This window comes from Pogoniulus pusillus, chromosome 29, assembly GCF_015220805.1.
Source record: "Pogoniulus pusillus isolate bPogPus1 chromosome 29, bPogPus1.pri, whole genome shotgun sequence".
NCBI lineage: Eukaryota > Metazoa > Chordata > Aves > Piciformes > Lybiidae > Pogoniulus > Pogoniulus pusillus.
The window spans coordinates 17504848-17527961 of NC_087292.1; the positions used below are offsets into that span (position 1 = coordinate 17504848).

The 23114-nt window shown below is 59.7% G+C and overlaps 1 protein-coding gene across 2 annotated transcripts; it reads left to right on the forward strand.

Moving 5' to 3' along the window:
- The first annotated feature begins 723 nt into the window (after positions 1-723).
- MAPRE1 (microtubule associated protein RP/EB family member 1) lies at positions 724-14105 on the forward strand. 2 transcript variants are annotated; one of them, XM_064167532.1, is made up of 7 exons: positions 724-834; positions 1571-1694; positions 4788-4933; positions 6426-6630; positions 8956-9065; positions 9657-9809; positions 11445-14105. In XM_064167532.1, exons 2-7 carry the CDS (start codon positions 1574-1576, stop codon positions 11499-11501), a joined length of 792 nt encoding a protein of 263 aa, XP_064023602.1. In that variant the 5' UTR covers positions 724-834; positions 1571-1573; the 3' UTR covers positions 11502-14105. The 2 variants fall into 2 exon arrangements, with proteins under 2 accessions (XP_064023602.1, XP_064023603.1); XM_064167533.1 differs by lacking the exon at positions 724-834 and adding an exon at positions 880-1046.
- The last annotated feature ends 9009 nt before the right edge of the window (positions 14106-23114 follow it).

Genomic DNA, 23114 nt, shown 5'->3' on the forward strand with positions numbered 1-23114 from the left:
ACTAAGTGCCCCAGCCAGGCTTGGCTTCAACACCTTCAGGCACAGAGACTCCACCACCTCCCTGGGCAGCCCATTCCAACGCCAATCACTCTCTCTGCCAACAGCTTCCTCCTCACATCCAGCCTGAACCTGCCCTGGCACAGCTTGAGGCTGTGTCCCCTTGCTCTGTCCCTGGGGGACAGCTCCCCCCAGCCGTGCTGCCCTTCTGTGGGCACCTGGGTTGGATGAATTGCCGTGGAAAGGTGGAGCTGTGCAGCATGAGCTGGGCCTGGCTGCCACGGCCCCAGGGAGACCAGCACAGGACCTGTGGCAGCTGGGGGTGGCCTGGCTGTGGCATGGGCTGGGGCCAGGGCCAGAAGTGGAGCAGGGATGGAACTGGGCCAGGCCAGGCCCGGTGCAGCCGTGGTGTTCGGGGATGGCACCTCACCGGGACAAGACTCGGATGGGAATGGGCCTGGGCTGGGCTAGGGGTGGGGAGAGTCCGGCCAGGCCCATTCAGCCTGAGGCGAAAGGGCAGCGCTGGGCCGGGACTGGGCTGGGCACGGGCGGAGACCAGAGCCGGGTCCTCGAGGGGCACGCGGGACCCGAGCGTGTGGGCGTGGCCAGCGGTCCCGCCAATGGCAGGCGGGCTGGCGGGGCGGTGGGCGTGGCCTGTAGCCATAGCAACGCGCCCTGACCCCGCCCCTTGGGTACCCCCGGCAGGAGCCGGCGCGCGGCGCTCGCTGCACCGCCGTGACGTCAGCGTGACGCCAGCGCGTAGCGTGCGAGTGACGTGGTGCCGGGCAGGCGGGCGGGGCCGGTTTGAACGGCGAGCAGACGGGGCGAGAGCGGCAGGTAACGGGGCCGGGCCGCGGGGCTGGGGGCGGCGGGGCCGCGGGCGGCGCCCGGGGAGACGGGCCGGGGCTCGCGGAGCGGCCGGCTGGGTCCGGAGCCCGGTGGGCTGTGAGGGGACCGGCGTGAGGCCTGCAGGGCCGGGCCGCGCCGCGCCTGCCCCGGGAGCTGGGGGACGCGGGGTCCCGGAGGAGCGGTGCGAAGTACCCTCCGTGGTGGGTGATGGAGGCGGAGGGTGTGGAAGCGCGGCGGCGGCGAAGAAGGAAGAGGAACGAGGGGGACGCGGGCCGTGCCCCACCCGCGGCGGCGTGCGGCGCGGCAGGCTCTGCCCGGCGGCGGCAGCTGCACCGGGGCTGTGCGGCCAGGCAGCGAGCGTGGCGGCTCCGCTTTGTGCCGGCGGAGCTGGGCGGGGAGCGGCCGCTCGGTGTTTTCCCGTGGAGCGGTGCCGGGGTGCACCAGGAAGTGCCGGTGCGGGGCGGTGTGGCTGAGGGCGACGGATACCGAGCCGCGGCGCTGCCCTCCCTCCCGCCCAGCCTCCGCGCCCGGCCCTGGCTCTTCGCTCTCCCTCACAAAGCGCCCGGGAGGTGTCCTTTTCGGCGGGGTGCCCGGGGCGCCGGGCAGCCTCTCCGCCTTGCCCGTGCGCCGCTTGGGCTCGGCTGGCAGCTGGGAGGAAGCCGCAGCCGAGCGAGCGTTTACCGGCGGCGGCCGCGGCGCTCACGGCTCCGGTTCTGTCTTGCAGAAAATGGCAGTGAATGTGTACTCTACTTCAGTGACCAGCGACAACCTGAGCCGACATGACATGCTGGCCTGGATCAACGAGTCCCTGCAGCTGACCCTCACCAAGATCGAACAGCTCTGCTCGGGTGAGGGGGCGCAGGGCGAGGCCGCTCCCGGCTCGGGGTGCAGCCTGCTTCTGTCGAGGTAGCAGCTGCGCCGTGCGACCTGCCTGAGCTGGCCTCTGTGGCCCTGCTGGTGGCTTGGTTCTTGGTGTGAGCAGACCCGTGGGCAGCCTTGTAACCTGGTTGTGGTTGGGGTTGTATTGAAGTGGTTGTTCATGATGTCAGCAGGATGAAAAGGCAGCTCCTGACTCACTGCAGCAGAGGTGCAGCGAGAGGGAATGGGATCATGTGGAGAAAGGACTCTGGGAGGGTGTTTCCAGGGAGGAGGGGAGTCTGGTCTTGAGTATCTGAGGGGTCAGGAGTGGGGGACAGGTTCTGCTCACTGCTCCCTGGAATAGGACAAGCAGCAATGGATGGAAGCTGCAGCACAGGAGGTTCCAGCTCAACGCAAGGGGGAACTTCTTGCCTGTAAGGGTCCCAGAGCCTGGCACAGGCTGCCCAGAGAGGCTGTGGAGTCTCCTCCTCTGGAGCCTTTCCAGCCCTGTCTGGATGTGTTGCTGTGTGCCCTGAGCTGGATTGTCTGGTCCTGCTCTGGCAGGGGCAGGGTGGACTTGGTGAGCTCTTTGGTTCCCTTCTAACCCCTGACATCTGTGGTCCTGTGCCCAGGCAGCTGGGGATGGATAAGCCCCTGTGAAAAGGGGGAGCTGGGCCTGGCTGCCACGGCCCCAGGGAGACCAGCACAGGGGCTGTGGCAGCTGGGGCTGGCCTGGCTTCCACCCCTGGCAGCCTGTGAGCCTGTGACTGGAGCGAGGCTTACAAGGGCAGGAGCAGCAGGAGCAAACGTGGATTCTAATGGAAGGGAGGTGCTGGGAGCTGTGGGAGCTCGGGCAGGAGGTGTGGTGTGAGGGAGGCCTCCTGATGGCTCCTGGGCTCACCCTCCGGGGCTGCAGCACACGGGGCTGTGTCACCCCAGTTTAAGCAGGCCGGGGCTGACCTCGGCAGGGCTGGAGGCAGAGAAGGGGAAGTGATTGTGGAGCGGAGATGGAGTCAAAGTGTCATCAGAGGGAGCAGAGGCTGCGTGGGAGGAGGCCTGCAGAGATGAATAGCTGCTAATAGTCTGTGAAGTGAGAGCTGAAACAAACCCAAGGCTAAAAGTGCAGCCCAGGCTGCGGGTGGTGATTTGGATAACTGCAACGGGCAGGGGAAAGGGCAAGAGGGGAAGTGCAGCTCCTGCAGTGAGTCTGGGGCAAAGTGCTGCCCGTGGGTGAGAAGTGGGTGAGAAGAGGAAGACATCCGAGACGGCTGAGAGGGGCAGTGCAGCCTGTGGGGGAGCCTTCGCAAGGGTCGCTGCGAAGCAGGGCGCAGCTGACAGGTGTTCCTGGTGGCTTTTGTCTGGCGAGGTGCTGGAGAGAGGCTGAGGGGGAAGGAGCTAAGGAGCAAGGGAGGTGCTGAGCGCTGCCTGCTGGCAGGGAAACGAGTTAAGCAGCCTGCCCTGTGCGGCACTGGTGTGTGCTGGGAGCTGCTGTGCCTGGCATGCTGGCAGGGCTGTGTCTGGAGCAGCCAGGACAGTGCTGGCTCTGCAGAATTGCAGCTCACCTGTTTGCAGCAGGAGGTTGGGAGCTGTTGCTCTGCTGCGAGCTGAGTAATGTCCCTGCCCAGTGCCTGCTGCTGTCACAACTGGCTGCCACCAGGAGCTTCCAGGCCTGCTCTGCCTGCTCCGGGGCTGGCAGTGGTGCCAGCAGCAGGCTGGGGCCCTGTAAGTGCACAAAGGGTGACCTTTGGCTTGTGCTGGCATCTCTTTAGATCAAGTTTATCGCTCAGAGTGCTGAGCAGTTAGCAAAGAGATCTGTTCTGAGGTGGGCCCAGGACTTCTTTGGGCAGTGAGCTGAGAGAGCCCTGATGGATTGGTTGATTTGTACTTGCAGCAGTGGATGAGCAGCAGCTTCCCTAGCAGCGAGGGGGAGGTGGCAGCCCCAAGAGACCTGCAGAATTAGCCTGGCAGGAAGTGCTCACTGCAGGACTTTCTTACCTGGGCTTGAAGTGAAGCACCAGGGTTTGTCAGGCTCTGACCTTCAGGCAGCTGCCAGGAGCCTGTCCTGTGGCTGTGGTGGTTCAGGCTGAGCTTCCCCTCTCTGTGGTGAGTGAAGTGCTGCAGGTGGGGAGCAGTGCTCAGCGTTGCTGTGGCACTTTGGCTGCCATCAGAACTGCAGAGGTTAAAAGTCTCCCTCCTTTCTCAGGGGGCTGTGCTACAAAAGCTGATGTGGGTTTTTTTTGTGGGGGTTGCCTGCCCTCTGTGACTGAACTGAACCCTCCTGCTGCTTGCTGGGAGCTGACTGGAGGGAAGTGAAGGATTCCAAATGGAGAGAGACTGTTTTGTGTCAGGCCTTGATTTCAATGGAGTCCAGCCTCGTTTGGCCTCTTGCCTTTGAGGGCACCTTGCTCTGTGTGTGCAGGTTGTGTCAGTGGTGAGCAGCTGTGGCAGTGTTTTGCTGATGACTGAATAGCCCTGAGAGTGGTCCCTGCAGCTGAGTGCTCATAAGAGCTGATTCCACCCCTGCTGGAGCTCAGGTCTGGCCTCACAGCCAGAAGAAAGGGAAAGCCAAATGACTCCTGGGCTGTTCCTTTCTCTCCTGGAATGAAGGAGGCAGGATACAGTCAGTCAGGGTTGGAAGGGACCACAAGGATCAGCCAGTTGCAACCTCCCTGCCATGGCCAGGGACACCTCACACTGGATCAGGCTGGCCACAGCCTCATCCAGCCTGGCCTTAAACAGCTCCAGGGATGAGGCTTCCATCACCTCCCTGGGCAACCCCTCCCAGGCTCTCGCCACCCTCCTGCTGAAGAACTTCTTCCTAGTCTGAATCCAGTAGGCATCAGCCCACTTCCAGCTTTGTTCCATCCCTACCTGACAGCAGCAGAGTGCAAGTCATCAGCCCCCACGTTTGGTTCTGCAGCTCACTTCAGCTTCTTCCCAGCCATGCTGCTCCCATAGACTGGAGGTTCCTGCTCTGCTTTCTCAGCCTCCAGGGGGCTGTGTGCCTGAGGATGGCTCAGGTCAGCTTGCTGATGAGAAAGGCTTGGCTGATGCTGGGCTTTGTGTTCTTCTCCCTTGGGCAGGTGCTGCCTACTGCCAGTTTATGGACATGCTCTTCCCAGGCTCTGTAGCACTCAAGAAAGTCAAGTTCCAAGCCAAGCTGGAGCACGAATACATCCAGAACTTCAAGGTTCTACAGGCAGGCTTCAAGCGGATGGGGGTTGACAAAGTAAGCTGCCTGTGGCTGCTGCTCTCTGCTCTGCGGCCTGGGGGGGCTGGGGAGGAGGCTGCTGGGGGGCAAGCAGCTGGAACACAGCTGGGAGCAGAGCTTGCTTTTGGTTGGGACACTCCACAGCTTTGGCTTTGGTCTGCCCTGGGGCCCTGGCTGTGTTTTGGCCGCTCAGCTGAGGCTGTGTTTAACAACCAGCTGAGGGCATCCACTTGGGTTCTGTGCAGCACAGGCTGGCACTGGAACTCTTGAGGTAAAGCTGACCTGAGCTTCCTGTTTGAACCACCTTTGTCCCAGCTACCTTCCCATTGCCCACTGCTGTGATGGGCCTCAGGCTTTCAGTTCAGAATTGGTTGGGTTGGAAGAGAACTTGAAGGTCTTGGAGTCCATCCCTTACCCCAGCACTGCCAGGGCACCACTAACCCAGTCCCACAGCTCCATGGCTTTGAAACTCCTCTAGGGACTCAGAGTGGCGTCTGAAGGTGGTGAAAATGAGATCTGGGAGCTGCCTTTCCCAGAGGGAATGGCAGCTGTGCTCCTGGGAGGGTGATGGTCTGGGTGAGCCACTGCCAGCAGCTTGCCCTTGGTGCAGAACAGTTCTGTGGTGAAGCTTTTTCCTGCCTCCTCACTCTGTGTGGCAGGAGCCTCAACCCACACTGCTGCTGCCTGAGGGAGGCAGCTCCTGTGCTCTCCAGCCCTGCAGAACCACTCTGCCATGCTGCCTGATCACACAGTGCTGCTGGCTCCTGCCAGCTCCTGGGCTCTCAGCTCCTGCTCCGCAGCCTGCACAGCTCACTGCAGCTCTTTAATAAGCTTTGGTTGTTGCCCTGCCTGCAGCTGCAACCTAGAATGGGTTGGACTGGAAGGGGCCTTCAACATCATCCACCTCCCTCCTGCCCAGGCTGCTCAGGGCTTCACCCAGCCTGGCTTTCAGCACCTCCAGGGAGGTTGTGGAGCACAAAAGCACAGAATGGGATCAAAGATCACTATTGTGCTCCACAACCTCCCTGGGCAACCTGTGTCAGTGTCTTCCTCACCCTCACTGCCAAGAATTGCTCCCTCATCTCCACTCTGTCTCTTCTCTCCCAGCTCAAAACCATTCCCTCTCACCCTGTCACTCCAGACCCTTGTCAGCAGTCCCTTCCCAGCTCTCCTGTAGCCCTTTCAGGCACTGGACATCCTCACAGGGTGGTGTTCAGCTCTGCCCAGCTCCATGCTCTTCCTCTGTGGACCTGCTGGGTGGCTCTGGCTGATGAGAGCTGGTGCTGGCTGAGCCACTTTTAGGTTGGCAGGGAAGTTCAGTGCTGAGTGCAGCAGAAGCTTTGCTGCAGAGTTCTACACTTTAAAATCCCAATTCTTAGCCAAAATCCCACTCCTGGTTGTGTCCCAGGAGGAGTTTTCCCTCCACACTGGCTGAAGATTTACACTTCAACTTGGGAATTCCTTGGGAGTTTAACCTTTTCTTTCCTTCTTTGCTTTCCTCCTGCTCCAGATCATTCCTGTGGATAAATTAGTGAAAGGAAAGTTTCAGGACAACTTTGAATTTGTTCAGTGGTTCAAGAAGTTCTTTGATGCAAACTATGATGGGAAGGAGTATGACCCTGTTGCTGCCAGACAAGGGCAGGAGACAGTAGCACCAAACCTTGTGACTCCTGTGATGAACAAACCCAAGAAACCTCTCAGCTCCAACACTGCAGGTAGAGAAAACTTCTGAGTTGAAGGATCCTCTGGAACAGGTGGGCAGCAGAGCCAGTGGCATCCTGGGCTGGCTCAGGAGCAGTGTGGGCAGCAGGACAAGGGAGGTTCTTCTGCCCCTGTGCTTAGCACTGCTCAGGCCACCCCTGGAGTGCTGTGTCCAGTTCTGGGCCCCCAAGTTTAGGAAAGATGTTGAGGTGCTGAAAGGTGTTTGGAGAAGGGCAGCAATGCTGGGGAGGGGCCTGGAGCACAGCCCTGTGAGGAGAGGCTGAGGGAGCTGGGGGTGTGCAGCCTGCAGCAGAGGAGGCTCAGGGCAGAGTTCATTGCTGTCTACAGCTCCCTGTAGCCAGGTGGGGTTGGGCTCTGCTGCCAGGCACCCAGCAACAGAAGAAGGGGACACAGCCTCAAGCTGTGCCAGGGCAGGTTCAGGCTGGATGTTAGGAGGAAGTTGTTGGCAGAGAGAGTGATTGGCATTGGAATGGGCTGCCCAGGGAGGTGGTGGAGTGGCTGTGCCTGGAGGTGTTGAAGCCAAGCCTGGCTGGGGCACTTAGTGCCATGGTCTGGTTGGTTGGATACAGCTGGGGGATAGGTTGGGCTGGATGAGTTTGGAGCTCTCTGCCAACCTGCTTGATTCTATAAGTCTATGATTCTATGAACATGGAAAAAGTGTGTGAGGGAAAAGCAGAGTGGGGTTGGTCCAAGTTGGGCTGGTGTGAGAGATCAGAGTCCAAACCCCTCCTGCCAAAGCATGGAGGGTGAAGGTGCAGCATTTTGTGTCCTGTTTAGGAGGTGCCAGGCTTGAAAAGCTGAGCTGGAGGATACTGGAACAGGCTGGGAGGGACACAGGCACCAGGAACAAGCCAGAGCCACAGCAGGAGGCTGCCAGAGAAGCCTTCCTTACCTGTCCATCCCTGGCAGGTTGCCCCAGAAGTAGCGAGCTCGGTGGGCAGCAGAGATCTTGATGGCATCAGTCATCACTGGGTTACACTGAGGGGCACCAGAGGGGGGAAAGCCAAGTTAGAGGAGGGGAGAGCTCAGCCTCCCCTGCTGGGACCTAAAGCCTTCAGCAGATCACAGAACCGTGGAGTGCACTGCTTGGGAGGGACCTCCAGAGGCCTCCCAGTGCCACCCCCTGCACTCAGCAGGGACATCCTCCCCTACAGCAGCTTGCTCACAGCCTTCTGCAGCCTCACCTGCAGCAGCTCCAGCCAGGAGGCCTCAGCTCCCTCCCTGGGCAACCTGCTGCAGTGCTCCAGCAGCCTCCTGCTGCACAACTTGTTCCTCCCCTCCACTCTCAAGCTGCTCTGCTCTCATTCCAAACCACTGCCCTCAGCCTGTCCCTGCAGGCCTCTGGGAGCAGTCCCTCTGCAGCCTGCTTGTAGCCCCTGCAGGTCCTGGCAGGCTGCTCTGAGGTCTGCCTGGAGCCTTCTCTTCCCCAGGCTGCACACCCCCAGCTCCCTCAGCCTGTCCCCAGAGCAGAGCTGCTCCAACCCCTGAGCATCTCCTCTGCACCAGGTCCATGTCCTTCCTGTGCAGAGGGCTCCAGAGCTGGGTGCAGTGCTGCAGGGGAGGTCTCAGCAGAGCAGAGGGGCAGGATCCCTTCTCTCCACCTCTGCCCACGCAGCTTTGGATGGAGCCCAGGCTGCCCTTGGCCTCCTGTGCTGCCAGTGCCCACTGCTGGCTCCTGCCCATCTTCTCCCCCACCAGCAGCTGTGCTGGGGTCCGGAGGCTGGTGCGAGGCGAGTCGGGGTGCTGAGCAGTCGGCTCAGCAGCTCCTCTGCAGCAGTGCCCTTTATTAGGGCAGTGCCAGCTTCTTATCTAGTGCTCAGAGGAGGTGTGTGCAATCAGCCTGGGGCTGGCACGAGTGGGCAGTACAGACTGGCCCAGAGCCACGTGCAAGGTGCAGATAGGCTACCCTGTGCCAAGCAACCTGTGGTGTCCACCCCAGGGGCTGGCAGGCTCAGCCCCCCGCAGCTGTGTGTGGGTTCCTCGCTGTAGCTTCCAGCCCAAGGACACCTCCCAGCACTTCTCATGTTTGCCAGCTCTCATCCTGCTGCGGGAGAGTTCTCCCACACCCCTCCAAGTCCTGTGCAGGGCTGCTCTCAGCCTGGGCTGGCAGCACCCAGCTGTCTGTGAGGGCAGCTCTTCTCTGGCAGAGCAGCTGCAGAGGTGGGTGCTGAGCGCAGGGACCTGTGCCGGGGCAGGAGGGCAGCTCCCAGCTCTCCTGTGCTAAGCCTGCTCGGGGAGGGGGGGTGGGGTAGCATCTTCCTAGGAGGAGTTTGCTGCCAGGTGTGGTGAGAGGAGCTAACCCCCAGCTGGCCTTGCAGCCCCCCAGAGGCCCATGGTGACGCAGAGGACTGCAGCTGCCCCCAAGGCTGGCACCGGCATGGTCAAGAAGGCGGCAGGGGACGAGGAGTCGGCAGGGCTGATCGAGCAGGTGGGTGCCAGGCACTGCTCCACACAGCTCTCTGCTGGGCTGCTCTGCAGCTGCAGGCAGCAGGGGAGCAGGCAGAGGGGAGGAAGTTACCTGGGTGCAGGAAGCTCATCAAAAGTCACTTAATGAGAGGCCTTTGGGAAGGGCCTCACTGCCCTCCTTGCTGGCCACCAGAGCCCTCCTGCAGGCATCCAAACCCTTCTGGCCCATATCACACATAGCTCTGCTTTGACAGGATCCCCACAGCTGTGTGGCAGCTCTCAGCATTCCAACCCAGCTATGAGCAGCTGCTGCTCTCCCAGACACTCAGCATAACACAACTCAGAGCACCACCAGCCTGAGACTTGGCTTGGAATGTGTTAGCAGAGGACCTGCCTGCAGCTTCTGCTCACTGTGGCCCCACAGAATGAGCCCTCAGTGTCCCAGTGCCTGGGTGGCAGTGGCTGTTTGTTGGGGCAGTGATGCTACAACTTTTGTCCTCCTCACACAGTTCCTTTGCCCCCATCTGTGTTTTTCCCAAGGGGTTTTTGTCCCTCCCCACCCTTCTGTACCCTTTCCACCCGTGGGTAAATTGTTGGTGGTGCCCTTTGGCAGATCAATGTCTTGAAACTTACTGTTGAAGATCTGGAGAAGGAGAGAGACTTCTACTTTGGCAAGCTGAGGAACATTGAGCTGATCTGCCAGGAGAATGAAGGGGAGAACGACCCAGTGCTGCAGAGGATTGTGGAGATTCTTTATGCCACAGATGTAAGTGAGCTGCTGCAAAGGGCACTTGCAAGCCTCCTCCCTCTGTAACTGGAAGCTGCTTTGCTCTCCAGGCCTCCTGCTATTTCTGCTGCCTTTGTTTTCCCTTTGAGTTCATGGCCTTAAGCTTTTTCCATGATCAGAGATTGGAAAAGGCTTTTAAGCTGATGGAGTCCAACCACCACCCTGGCCCCAAGGTTCCTGAACACCTCCAGGGATGGGGACTCCACCCCCCCTCGGGCAGCCTGTGCCAGCCTCTCACCACTCTCTCAGTAAAGAAACATTTCCTAACGTCCAACCTAAACCTCCCCTGGCACAGCTCAAACCTATTTCCTCATCCTCTTGCTGGTCACTTGGGAGAAGAGACCAGCAGCAACCCCACCACAGGCTCCCGGGGGGAGTGGGGTGGTGTAGAGGGCAATGAGGTCCCCTCAGCCTGCTCTGCTATGCTCAGGCAGCAGGCAAGGTTCAGCCTTTCCTGAGGAGTCTGCAGTGAACAGATGAGAGAGGAGGAAAAGAGCTCTTGTGGTGATTTATGTTGACATGGAATGGTCACTTCAGGGGGATTTATAGGAGCCTGAAGTGGCTCAAGTTGGAAGGCAGCTCAGAGATCTCCTCCCACCCCTCCCCATGCCCAGGGTCACCTCTCAGCTAGACTCAGCTGATCAAGGCCTTGTCCAGCCTGGCCTTGGACACCCCCAGGGAGGAGGCAGCCACAGCCTCTCTGGGCAGCCTGTGCCAGGCTCTCACCACCCTGATACTGAGTCACACAATCATAGAATGGTTTAGCTTGGAAGGGACCTCAAAGTTCACCCAGTCCAGTGGGACATCTCCCACTAGAACAGGTTGCTCAAGGCCTCATCCAGCCTGGTCCTGAACACCTCGAGGGAGGTGGTGGAGCACAGAAGCACAGAATGGGATCTTTGATCTTCTGTGCTCCACAGCCTCACTGGGAAACCTGTGCCAGTGTCTCACCACCCTCACTTCTTCCTCCCATCCAGTTTCAATCTCCCCTCTGCCACTCCAAACCCATTCCTTCTCCTCCTGTCATCACCAGACCTTGTCAATAGTCCCTCCCCAGCCCTCCTCTGGCCCCCTTCAGATCCTGGAAGGCCACTCCAAGGTCTCCTCCAAGCCTTCTCTTCTCCAGGTTACAGAGCCCCAACTCTCTCAGCCTGTCCTCAGAGCAGAGCTACTGCAGCCCTCTGAGCATTTTGGTGGCCTCCTCTGGGCTGGCTCCAACACTTCCATGTCCTGCTTGTGCTGGGGGCTGCAGAACTACACACAGCACTCCAGAAGAACTCCCTCAGCTCCAGTCTGAGGCAGCCACAGCCTCCCTGGGCAGCCTGTGCCAGGCTTTCCCCACCCTCACACTCAACAACTTCTCCCTCAGCTCCACTCTCGCCCTGCTCTGCCTCAGCTTCAATCCATTCCCCCTCAGCAAAGATCTCTCTGCAGCCTTCCTGCAGTGGCAGGCAGCTCTGAGGTGCCCCTGCCTTGTCTGACCCTTCAGGGCAGAGAAGCTCCAGCCCTAGGTTCAGAGGCCAAGCTGTCAAGCAGAGGCAGCAGCCAGGCCCCTCCTTTGCCCCCCAGATCCCCACCAACCCTCTCCTTTTTATACTTCTCATTCCCTTCCAGGAAGGCTTTGTGATACCTGACGAAGTAGCACCACAGGAGGAACAAGAAGAGTATTAACCAGACCCACAGCATTACTGTCCCAGCAGAGCAGCAGCAGCAACAACAGCAGCAGAATTCTTTGCCCCAGATCATGTGCTTAACTGTAAAATACTCCACTTTATTCTTAGAGGACTCACTGGTTTCTTTTCATGAGCAAAGCAAGACAAACACACACAGACACACACAAAAAGTACCTCTTCTGAAGTGCACTTTGCAGAAGTTTCACCTTTGACAGTGGGTCTGAGTTTGGAGCTCCTCCTCCCTCTGTAGCAGAGCAGCAGTCCCCCCTGGGTGGTCAGTTTGTAGGGCGCAAGCAAGAGCCTGAAGCTTCTTTGGGCCTCGTTGCAGGATGGTTTTGCTGGTTGGTAAAAAACCAAACCCCCCAGACTGGTCTGGGGGGGGAAAAGCCTTTGGGTGGGGTTGGTTTGGAGCCTGAGGTTGGGTGGGTGGGAAGTGGAAGATGCTGACTTGAGAGAGAGAGAGGAAGGTTGTGGAGGGCAATGTGAACATTGCAGCACAGAAAGGATGCTCAAATGCCTTAAGAGTATTTAACATATGCTTCCAGATGCCAAATTGAAGTGATGTGACAGGGAAGCTCTGTCTGCCTGGGGGCTGGAGGCTGAGCTCCACTGCTGGCTCTGAGGCCTTGCTTTGGCAGCTCCACTTTGCCAGCCAGGGCTCGGAAAGGAGAGGGGAGCAGGGGGGGGAGCAATGAAAACCAAACCCAACTCCATCCCTCTGTAAAGCTGCTTACAAAGTGATTTAGTTCTCCATGAAATGGGCCTTCCTGGTGCCTGTCACAAGATTAGAGGGAGTATCAACAGCTGAGACACATAAATGACCTTCAGGGCTGCTGAAAAGGCCTCTTCTGTGGCGCTGTGGCTCGAGACTTTGCCAAACTTGTACTGTGTTTTCTGTGAGAGGAACAGCAGCAGCACAGGGCAGCCAGGCCCACTGCTGCCCCTGCTCCAGCAGCCCCTCCCTGCCTTCCCCTCCTCTCTTCCCTTCCCCTGCTGCTTTTGAATGCCTTTTGTGGGTGTTTGGTCTCACTTCTTGCCCCTCTCCCATCCCAAGAAGCCAGTCCCACTGCTGCCTCTTCAGCAGCCACTCTTTGCCTTCCCTCCTCTTTTTTTCCCCTTCCTCTGTTTCTTTTTTAATGCCTTTTAAAAACTCTCCCCTCTTTGCCTTCCTTCCTGCTGCTTCTCTTCCCCTTGTCCTGCTTATTTTTTAATGCCTTTTGGTTTTGCCTCACTTCTTCCCCATCCTAAGGAGCCATTCCCACTGCTGCCTCTTCAGCAGCCACTCTTTGCCTTCCCTCTTCTTCCCCCTCCCTTCTCCTGCTTATTCTAATACCTTTTTCCCAGTCTCCCTCCTTTCCTCTCTCCCATCCCGAGGAATGCTGATCAGACCCCAACAGCTGTACCAGGCCTTGTGCTGCCTGCAGCTGCCTGCGAGTGAAAGTGAAGCTGAGCACACGAGGATGAGCATTTTTTCCCTTCCTCTCTCTCTTCCTTTCCTTTCCTTTCCCCCAGTCTCCCTTAAACCTTTCTTGCCACTTCAGTAGCCTTCTGGGGTAAGAACAAAGAGCTTGCAAGATGCTGGCTAACACAGCTAACCTTACTGCAGGAAACACAGTGCTGAGACTAACTGAAAGAGTAATTTAAGTACTTTAACTCTCCCTTGGGATTTTGATTTGTTGGTTTTTGCTCTCATGCCCTCCCCTCCTCCCTTGCCCTTCTCTCCCCTCCTCTCCTTCCTTCCCCTCCTCTCCCTCCTTCCTTCCCCTCCCCTCCTTCTCCTCTCCCTCCTTCTTTCCCCTCCCCTCCTTCTCCTCTCCCTCCTTCTTTCCCCTCCCCTCCTTCTCCTCTCCCTCCTTCTTTCCCCTCCCCTCCTTCTCCTCTCCCTCCTTCTTTCCCCTCCCCTCCTTCTCCTCTCCCTCCTTCTTTCCCCTCCCCTCCTTCTCCTCTCCCTCCTTCTTTCCCCTCCCCTCCTTCTCCTCTCCCTCCTTCCTCCTCCTCCTCTCCCTCCTCGCCCTCCCCTCATTCCAGTTGTGTTTGGCAAGATCCTGCAAGACCTCTGCCTTCCCTCTCCCCCTCCTCACCCCTGAAATCGGAGCAGTCCTGTTGTGCTTGTTGTGTCCCTTTGTCTCTGGTGGTAGCTTGTCCCGAATCTCCCTCCCTCGCCCCCTGCCCCGTGTGTAGGGAGAGCATTTTATGGTTAACTGTTGTGTAGTGCATGAAATCTTCGTGAAAATTCCCAGGAAAAACCCAAATCCCAGAGAATGCCAAAAAAGAAACCCCAACCTCCCCCTCCCCTCCCTCCCCCCCCACCTCCCCCTGCGAGTTCTGTAGCCATTGTTTCAGACTGCAGTGGTGCTAACTTCTCTGTGGCCTTTGCTGTTTGGTTTGGGGGTTTTGGTTCAGATCTTTTGTTTTTAAAAGACTTTTGTTGCCCTAAAGGAAAAACAAACAAAAAAAAGGCAAACTCCCTTCCCCCCCCACTCTGTGTTCCTGAGGACCCTCTGCTGTCCCCTCCCCTGCCCCCTGGTCTGACTTGGATTTTTCTTGACAGGGTTTTTCTATTTTAAGCAGTTTCTAAATAAAGTTCTGGATTTCAAGAGTGTCCTGCCTGCTGCAGCCTCTCTCTGCCTTCAGATCCCACCCTAGAAGCAGTCAGGCCTGGAAGGGACCACAAGGAGCAGCCACTTACACCCCCCCTGCCATGCCCAGGGACACCCTACCCTAGAGCAGGCTGCCCACAGCCTCAGCCAGCCTGGCCTGAAACACCTCCAGCCATGGGGCCTCAACCACCTCCCTGGGCAACCCCTGCCAGGCTCTCGCCACTCTCCTGCTTAGCAGCTTCCTCCTCACCTCCAGCTTTGCTTGGAGGAGTTGGCAGAGCTGAGCCAACTCCCCCATGAGGTTTTTCCTTTTCCTTTCTGCAGGACCTTGCCAAGCCCCAGGCCATAAACCCAGGCTGGGTGCAGAGTGGGTTGAGAGTGACCCTGAAGACTTGGAGGTTGGTTGATGTGGAGCTCCCCAGGGCAGCTGGCAGTGCCCTCCTGCAGCCCAGCAGGCAGCTCTCCTGGCTCAAGCTGGGCAACCTGCCCTGGGGCAGGGCGTCCCTGCTCAGTGCAGAGGGGCTTGGGCTGCACCAGCTCTGAGCTGCCTCCCACCCCAGCCCATTCTGTGGGGCCAGGTCCCTGCTCAGTGCAGGCAGCTTGGCCAAGATGACCTTCAAGGCTCCCTTCCACCTCGGTGCCTCCCAGGCTCAGCAGGCAGCTGTGTGCTGGCTGCAGCCAGAGCAGTGTGGGCACAGGGCAGGAGAGGGCATTGTGCCCCTGGGCTCTGCTCAGACCTCCCCTCCATTCCTGCCTCCAGTGCTGCTGGCCCCAGCAGGAAGAGGACTCAGAGCTGCTGGGGAGAGGCCAGAGGAGGCCACAGAGGTGATGCCAGGGCTGGAGCAGCTCTGCAGGGAGCATAGGCTGGGGGGGTGCAGCCTGCAGAGGAGAAGGCTCCTGGGGCACCTCAGAACCTTCTTTCTTTTATTCCTCTTTTCTTTGCCACGAGTGGCTGAGGTGAGAGTGCAGTGGTGTGAGAGCAGGGCTGGCCTGGCCCCACAAGGCTGAGAGAAGGCTTCCAGGAGACCTTGGAGTCGTCTTGCAGGATCTGAAGGGGGCCAGAGGAGGGCTGGGGAGGGACTATGGACAAGGGCTGGTGATGGCAGGAGGAGGAGGAATGGGTTGGGAGTGGCAGAGGGGAGATTGGAACTGGATGGGAGGAAGAAGTGAGGGTGGTGAGACACTGGCACAGGTTTCCCAGGGAGGTTGTGGAGCACAGAAGCACCCAATGTGATCTTTGATTCCATTCTGTGCTTCTGTGCTCCACAACCTCCCTGGAGGTGTCCAGGACCAGGCTGGATGAAGCCTTGAGTGACCTGTTCCAGTGGGAGATGTCCCTGCCTATGGCACAGGGAGGCTGGAGCTGGCTGAGCTTTGAGCTCCCTTCCAGCCTAACCCATTCAATGATTTTATTGTGCCCCTCAACCACCTTCCAGCCAACTCCTTCCCCCCACCCTTTTTTGGGGGGGGGCACTTTGGAGTGCAGCTGTGAGCTCCTTTCCAGCCTGGAGTCCTCACTTGTGGGTTTGGATAGCAGAAAATCCAGACCCTGCTGCTGCTGCTGCTGCTGCCAGGCAGGCAGCAAATTCATTTGCACAGCATCAAAGGCAGAGGAGGAATTAATTATCTGAGGTTCTGCAGTGTTGACAGAGCAACAATTACAGGAGATGGCTCTGCAAATAAACAGGGCTCCAGCAGCAGCACCCAACCAACCTCCACTGCTTGCTGCTCTTAAATACATCAGGAAATCACTTTTGCAGCTGCTGCTCTCCAGCCCTCATCTCTCACTGCCGAGGACAGAGTCATTACCCAGGCTATGAAGCATCCCAGCCCATGCCCTAACATGGCATCAGTGCCTGTAGTGGCACCTGCAGCTGTAATTCCTCTGGTTGCCATGCAGGACTCATCCAGACCTGCCCTGTCAGCTGCTGCTCTGAATTCTGTGCTGCTCTGCTCCATCACCTCCCTGGAAGGTGCTCAGGACCAGGTTGGGTGAGGCTTTGAGTGACCTGCTCTAGTGGGAGGTGTCCCTGAGTGCCATTCAGTACCAGGGTGGTGAGACCCTGGCACAGGCTGAGGGTGCTGAGACCCTGGCACAGGTTTCCCAGGGAGGTTGTGGAGCACAGAAGCACCGAATGGGATCTTTGATCCCATTCGGTGCTTCTGTGCTCCACAACCTCCCTGAAGGTGTTCAGGACCAGGCTGGATGAGGCTTTGAGCAACCTCTTCTGGTGGGAGGTGTCCCTGCCTATGGCACAGGGTGGGGTTGGAGCTGGCTGAGTTTTGAGCTCCCTTCCAGCCTGACCCATTCTGTGATTCCACCAAGAGGAAACTCCTTTCAGCCAACGTCTCCAGAGCTGCTTCCCAGCCAGGCTGCTGCTTGCTGCAAGTGATCAGAACTAACATCTCCCACTAGTGGGCACAGGGGAGGGTCTCTGGAGCTAACATCTCCCACTTGTGGGCACAGGAGAGGGTCTCTGGAGCTAACATCTCCCACTTGTGGGCACAGGAGAGGGTCTCTGGAGCTAACATCTCCCACCTATGGGCACAGGAGAGGGTCTCTGGAGCTAACATCTCCCACTTGTGGGCACAGGAGAGGGTCTCTGGGGCTAACATCTCCCACTTGTGGGCACAGGAGAGGGTCTCTGGAAGGCAGCCTTGGACCTCTGCCAATGCCTCCCAGGCTGAACAGCAGCCTGACTGAAGAAGGAGCAGCTTTGGAGCTCTTCTGGCTCACAGAACCTTCTGGGGATGTCCTGCAGGATGGGAGGGAGAGCTGCAGGAGAGCAAACGTTGGGAGACTCTGCCAAGGGACCTGTTTCTGCCAAACCACCTCCAGCTGTGGGAAGAGGCCTCCCTGAGGAGCTTTACCATCCAAGGTAAGCAGGCAAACACCTGCCAGTGGAGGCTGCAGCTGTAACAGCCCTGCCAGAGGGTTCTGCTCCTGGCTCCAGGAGCTCCAGGCTGAGCTGTGCTGTGGTCTGCATCGGCTCTGGCCATGGCTGTGCCTGCAGCCCCATGGCTGAGTGCCTCATGCTCTGCTGTGGGGCTGCATCCTTGGGAGCACCAAAAGCAGCATGGGCAGAGGTGGAGAGAGGGGATCCTGCCCCTCTGCTCTGCTGAGACCTCCCCTGCAGCACTGCACCCAGCTCTGGAGCCCTCTGCACAGGAAGGACATGGACCTGGTGCAGAGGAGATGCTCAGGGGTTGGAGCATAAATGGTCCTCCCCAGCCCACCTGCTGCCCTCAGAGCCTGCAGTGCTGAGGCTCAAACCACCTCAGCAAGCAAAACCTTTCCTCTGCCCCAGGCACTCCCTGGGAACTGGAGCCACCAGAGAAAGCTCATTCCTGAGCTCCAGCTTGCTGCCTCCAGCTCAGCAGGTGATAAGAGCCAGGATTTATTCCCCTTCCACCAGAGCAGCCCAGGCAGGCTCTGCTCAGACTGGTCTCTGCCTCCCCTCTCTGCTGTAGCCTTGCTCTGTGGTGCTGAGCAATGCTACTGCTGCCTGAACCTCCTCCTCCCTCCAGGTTGGGCATTCTGGTGCCCTGTGGGGTTGGCAACCACGAGCTGGGGAGGAGATGTGGAGGAGGCTCACTTTTGGCATGCTTTGTGATTGGGGTTTTGGGTTAAACCCACAGACAAATGAGGCTCTGGGGAGCTGTTTGAGGCTGGCTGAGGACAGCTCCTGCAGGGCAGTTGGGTGAGACAGGATCAGTTCCTGGTGGAAGGCTGTGGGAAGTGTTGCCCTTTGGAGGCATCTCCTTGGCTTGGAAGGGGACCTGAAGGCTTTCTCCATCCTGGCTTAGGAACCTGAGTGAATTGGATTGGCTTAGGGCTTCCTGGCCTTGAGCACCCCCAGGCAGGAGGCAGCCACAGCCTCCCTGGGCAGCCTGTGCCAAGCTCTCACCACCCTCACACTCAACAACTTCCCCTCAGCTTCACTCTCCCCCTGCTCTGCCTCAGCTCCAAACCATTCCCCTGGTCCTGGCTCAGACACCCTCAGAAGGTCTCTCTGCAGCCTTCCTGCAGGCTCCCTTCAGGCACTGGCAGCAGCTGAGGTGCCCCTGGAGCCTTCTCCTCTGCAGGCTGCACCCCCCCAGCTCCCTCAGCCTGTGCTCCCTGCAGAGCTGCTCCAGCCCTGGGCTCACCTCTGTGGCCTCCTCTGGCCTCTCCCCAGCAGCTCTGAGTCCTCTTCCTGCTGGGGCCAGCAGCACTGGAGGCAGGAGTGGAGGGGAGGTCTGAGCAGAGCCCAGGGGCACAATGCCCTCTCCTGCCCTGTGCCCACACTGCTCTGGCTGCAGCCAGCACACAGCTGCCTGCTGAGCCTGGGAGGCACCGAGGTGGAAGGGAGCCTTGAAGGTCATCTTGGCCAAGCTGCCTGCACTGAGCAGGGACCTGGCCCCACAGAATGGGCTGGGGTGGGAGGCAGCTCAGAGCTGGTGCAGCCCAAGCCCCTCTGCACTGAGCAGGGACGCCCTGCCCCAGGGCAGGTTGCCCAGCTTGAGCCAGGAGAGGCTGCTCAGGCCCTCTCCAGCCTGCCTTGCAATGTCTGCACCGCATCCCTGTCTGGCAGCTTGTGGCTTTCACACCAGCGGCTCCTGCTGAGGCCCCTCTGGGCAGAGCTGGGGGCGATGCCATGCCCTGACCCCCTCCCACCCTGCCTCCTGCAGCCTGCCGAGGCCCTGGGTGGTTTTCCTGCCGGGATGTGCTGCTCTCTCGCCGGCGGTGGCTGCAGCGGGAGGTCACCGCCGGGTGGTACTGTTGGGCTTTGGGATGCGCTGGCAGCAGCTCTGCTGTGGCGGCAGCGGATCCAGGGAAGGATGCAGAGGGCTGGGCTGAGCCTGGGCCCGCTCTGCCGAGCTCTTTGCTGCTGGTTTCGCTACTCTCACATCAGCTTCGGAGCCGAGGGAGCTGCAGCCTGGCAGAGGCTCAGCTGCTGCCTAAGTCCCAGCTTGGGCACTCCGAGGGGCTCGCTGCCGGAGCTGCCTTTGCTGGGCTCCGCTGCTGCGGCTGAGCTGCAGCCCTGCAGCCTTCCGACCCTTCTTTCGGTTGGCTTCGGGCCCCGAGCAGCGCTGCAGGTGCTGCAGGGGCAGAGCTGCTCCTCGGGGCCGCCCCTTTGCGGCGGGAGGCTGCAGGAGGTCGGTCCTGAGCAGGCTCCTTTCGGAGCTGCCCTTTGGGTCTGCTCTCTGCCCGGGAGGTGCCAATTTGCAGGTGTTTTGGTGCACGACCTCAGAGTGAGCTGCAGCTTTGGGCCCCTTCTTAACGCCAAATTGGCTCCTGGTTTGTAGTGAGCTGGCTCTGTGCCTGCTCCTCCTCCCCTGCTCTCGGTGTCCCCCTCCTCCCCTGCTCTCGGTGTCCCCCTCCTCCCCTGCTCTCGGTGTCCCCCTCCTCCCCTCCGCTCTCCTCCCCTGCAGCAGGCTCTGGCCCTTCCCTCACGGCGCCGAGGGCTGCCCGCCTGGGAGGTGCCTGTCCAAGCCTCTTGCTCAGGCTCCTAAAGCAGAGGAACTCAACCACCCTATCCCCACAGCAAAGCTGGAGCCTCCTGGGCCCTCCCTCCCCACAGGAGAGCTCCTGGCCCAGGCTGGACTCTGCTGCTCCTTGCCAGGGCTGCCCTGGCAGGCTGGGGAGCTCCACCAGCACCATCCATCAGCTCCCTGGCAGGCTGTTAGTTTGCTGCTAGGACTCTGCTTTGGGGGGCTGTAAATCACTGCCTGCATTGCTTGCCAGAGCCCAGGGCTGGCTTTTCTGCTTGCACTCAGCTGCTGCTCCCTCCTGGGTCCTGCTTGCAGGAAAAGCCCCAGACTGGATCCCTCTGCTGAGCACTCTCCCCACACCTCCTTCCCCTGCTGCCCTTTCTGGGTGGCTCAGGGGATTGTGCATCTTTGTCTCCTTCCCCTCAGCTTCCAAAGCCCCACTGCAAGAGGGAGGAGTGGTGGAGGTGGGAGCTGCCCCATCCTGGGGCTCAGAGCTGCAGCTTCCCTGCTGGCTGCAGGGGGCTTGGGCTGGGCGACCCTTAAAGGTCCCTTCCCAGCCAAACCAGTCTGGGATTCATCTGTGACTCCTCAGAGCAGTGGAGGGAGCAGTTCTGTGCTGGTTTCTCTGGTTCTCCTCCTGGGCACAGTTAGGGATGGGCACAGCACTTGCCTGTGGCATCGGCTGGGCAGGAGATGAAGGCCAGAGACAGCTCCTGCTCCTCTGGGATCATTCCTCCCCTGGGCATGGATCTGCCCAGCTGAGCTTTGCTGCCTGTGGGGAGGCTTTGTCCTATCTCCATCCAGGTCAGGAACTCCTGCCTGTGGCCACTGCAGAGGCTCAGGGCTGGGAGACTTCCACGAAGCTTCTCTCCTTTGTTCCCTTCTCTTCTCACTGCCTTTTTATCCACCCTCCCCTCTCCCACATGCTCTGCTGCTCCAGAACCTTCCCCCTCCTGCCCCCTTGACCCTGCAGCTCCTCTCCTTTCAGCCAGCCCCTGGCCTGCTGCTGCACAGCCCTGGCTGAGAGGCTGCAGTGGTCTGCAGGAGCTGCTCTCAGTCCCATGTGTGCAGCTCCTCTGCTCGTGGCCCAGCTTTGCAGAGCAGCAGCTCCCCTTGGGTGAGTCTCCAGAGGCATTCATTGGCAGGACACCTCAGAAGCCCTTTCCCACCCTCACCCCTCCATTCTGCAGCTGAAATCACAGAGGCTCATAAAGACTCCTGCTGCTGGCACTGGCTGCTCGATTAGCAGGGTTGAGATCTGTGTCTCAGCCCCCAGGTGCAGGGCAGCTCTGCTGGCAGCTCTGGAGCAGGGTCTGCAGCAGGAGGCTGCTGCAACACTGCCACAGGTTTCCCAGGGAGGCAGCTGAGGCCCCGTGGCTGGAGCTGCTCTAGGGGAGGATGTCCCTGCAGAGTGCAGGGGGTGCCACTGGGAGGCCTTTAGAGGCCCCTTCCAACCCAGCCACGCTGCTAAGAGACATTTTGGCTGCTGGAGGAGGAGTGGGAGCTGCTCTCACAGCAGAGCCAGCAGCAAGCAGCTTGATGTGGAACAAATCTGCTGCCACATCAGTGGAACAAATGGAGATTAAAGCTCTGATTTCCATGCTGGTGCTCAGCAGCTCTCCCAGGTGGCCCTGCCAGCACCTGGGTGGGATTCCTGTGTGCTGTGCTAATCCATCACCACTTTGGCTGCAGGTTCCCCCCCAAGCAGCTGGCTCTGAGGTAAGCAGGGGGATGGCTTCACCTTGGTGTCCTCAGGGATAGGCTTGGATGTGGAGCTTGTGCCCTGTGCTGGGCTGCTGGCTCGGGCCAGGGCTCGGTGCAGCTGCTGCAGCTGGAGTCTCATGGAAGCTTTTTAGGCTGGAGAAGAGCAGCCTGAGGGAGACCTCATCCACCCTCATCACTGCTTCCAGGGTGGGTGGCAGGAGGGTGGGCCCAGGCTGTGTTCAGTGGTGCCCAGTGACAGGACAGGGCAGTGGGCACAGACTGGAAGATGGCAGCAGCCAGGCTGGAAGAGCTCTCCAAGCTCACCCAGCCCAACCCAGCTCCCAGCACCACCAAATGAAGGCCAACCACGAACCCAGCCCTGCCAGGGCACCACCAGCCCACGGCCCTCAGCTCCAGGGCCCCAGGACCCCTCCAGGGATGGGGACTGCACCACTGCCCTGGGCAGCCTGGGCCAGGCCTGGACAACCCTTTGGGGGCAGAAATTGTTCCTCATGGCCAACCTGAACCTGCCCTGAGGCAACCTGAGGCCATTTCCTCTTGTCCCTTGGCAGAAGACCTGACCTGGCTCCAGCCTCCTTTCAGGGAGCTGTTAGAGAGCAGTGAGGTCTCCTTCAGCCTCCTTGCTCCAGGCTGAGCACCCTCAGCTCCCTCATCCCTGCTCTGGGCATTGCACAGGAGCTGTTTTGCAGCCTCTGTGGTGCTTGGTGGTGCCCTGGCAGGGCTGGGCTGAGGCTTGGACTCCAGGCTCTCAGAGGTGTTTCCCTTCCCAACCCATTCCACCATTCTATGCCTTGGACCAAGGAAGGAGCTGTCAGGAGCACAGCTGCAGGCAGCTCTTTGCCACCAGCATGTGCTGGCTCTGAGTGGGTTTGTGCCTGTCCATGAGTGGGTTTGTGCCTGCCCACGGTTGAGTGCTGACCCCTGCCAGCTGCAGCTCAGCCTGTGCCTGGGTGCTGAACCTCCCCCAGAGCTGCCCTGCACCCCCAGCTTGGCCAAGCTCTCCGGAGCAGCTGTGCTGGGCAGGAGCTGACCACACTTCTCCCAACCAGAGTGAGCATTTTAGACTCGAATTCTCTCTCCTGTGCCCCCTCAGCCTCCCCCGGGGAGGTTAATTCAGGTGGTTTGATGCAGCAGCAGCTCCAGCCTGTGGTCTTCTCTCTGCCCTGAGCCATTGATCTCCTGCTGCTTTGCCCATAAATCTTTCCTGAGCTTCCCCGCGGCTGGAGCTGTGCTGGGGGAGGGAGAAGTCAGCGCAGCTGGGCCGGGCCCCCCCGGGGCGCCTGATTGCTCCGCGGCCCCGGAGCCAGAGCCAGCTGCGGGGCACCTGAGCCTGAGGCTTCACAGCGGTTCGCTTGCAGGCAGCTGAGGGAGGTGGTGCTGAGCAGCCCTGCAGCAGGCTGGGGACGGCAGCAGGAGGGCAGTGCCAGGGGATGATGGCACCGCAGCTCCTGCCATGCTGTGCCAAGCCTTTCCAGCAGGAGTTCCACTCCCTGCTAGGTGATGTGGGGTGGGATGCCAGCAGGGCTGCTGCTGGCTCTCTTCTGAGGCCACCTTGGCATCCTTCTTCAGGAGCCCTCTGCAGCTCACCTGGAAACCACTTCTGGGTCCACAGGGGTGCTGCTTCCCTGCTGCCTTCTCAGCCAGCCCCCAGATGGCAGAGGCCAGGAGGGGGGTGGCTGCCTGGCCTGTTGTGCTTGCTGCCAGCAGGCTCTGGGGCAGGCTGCCACTGGCCTTGGGAACGTCTCCTGGGATGTGGCCTCCCCCTGCTGCCCCCTGAGCTGCTCCCTGCTCTCCCTGGATTTGCTTCACCT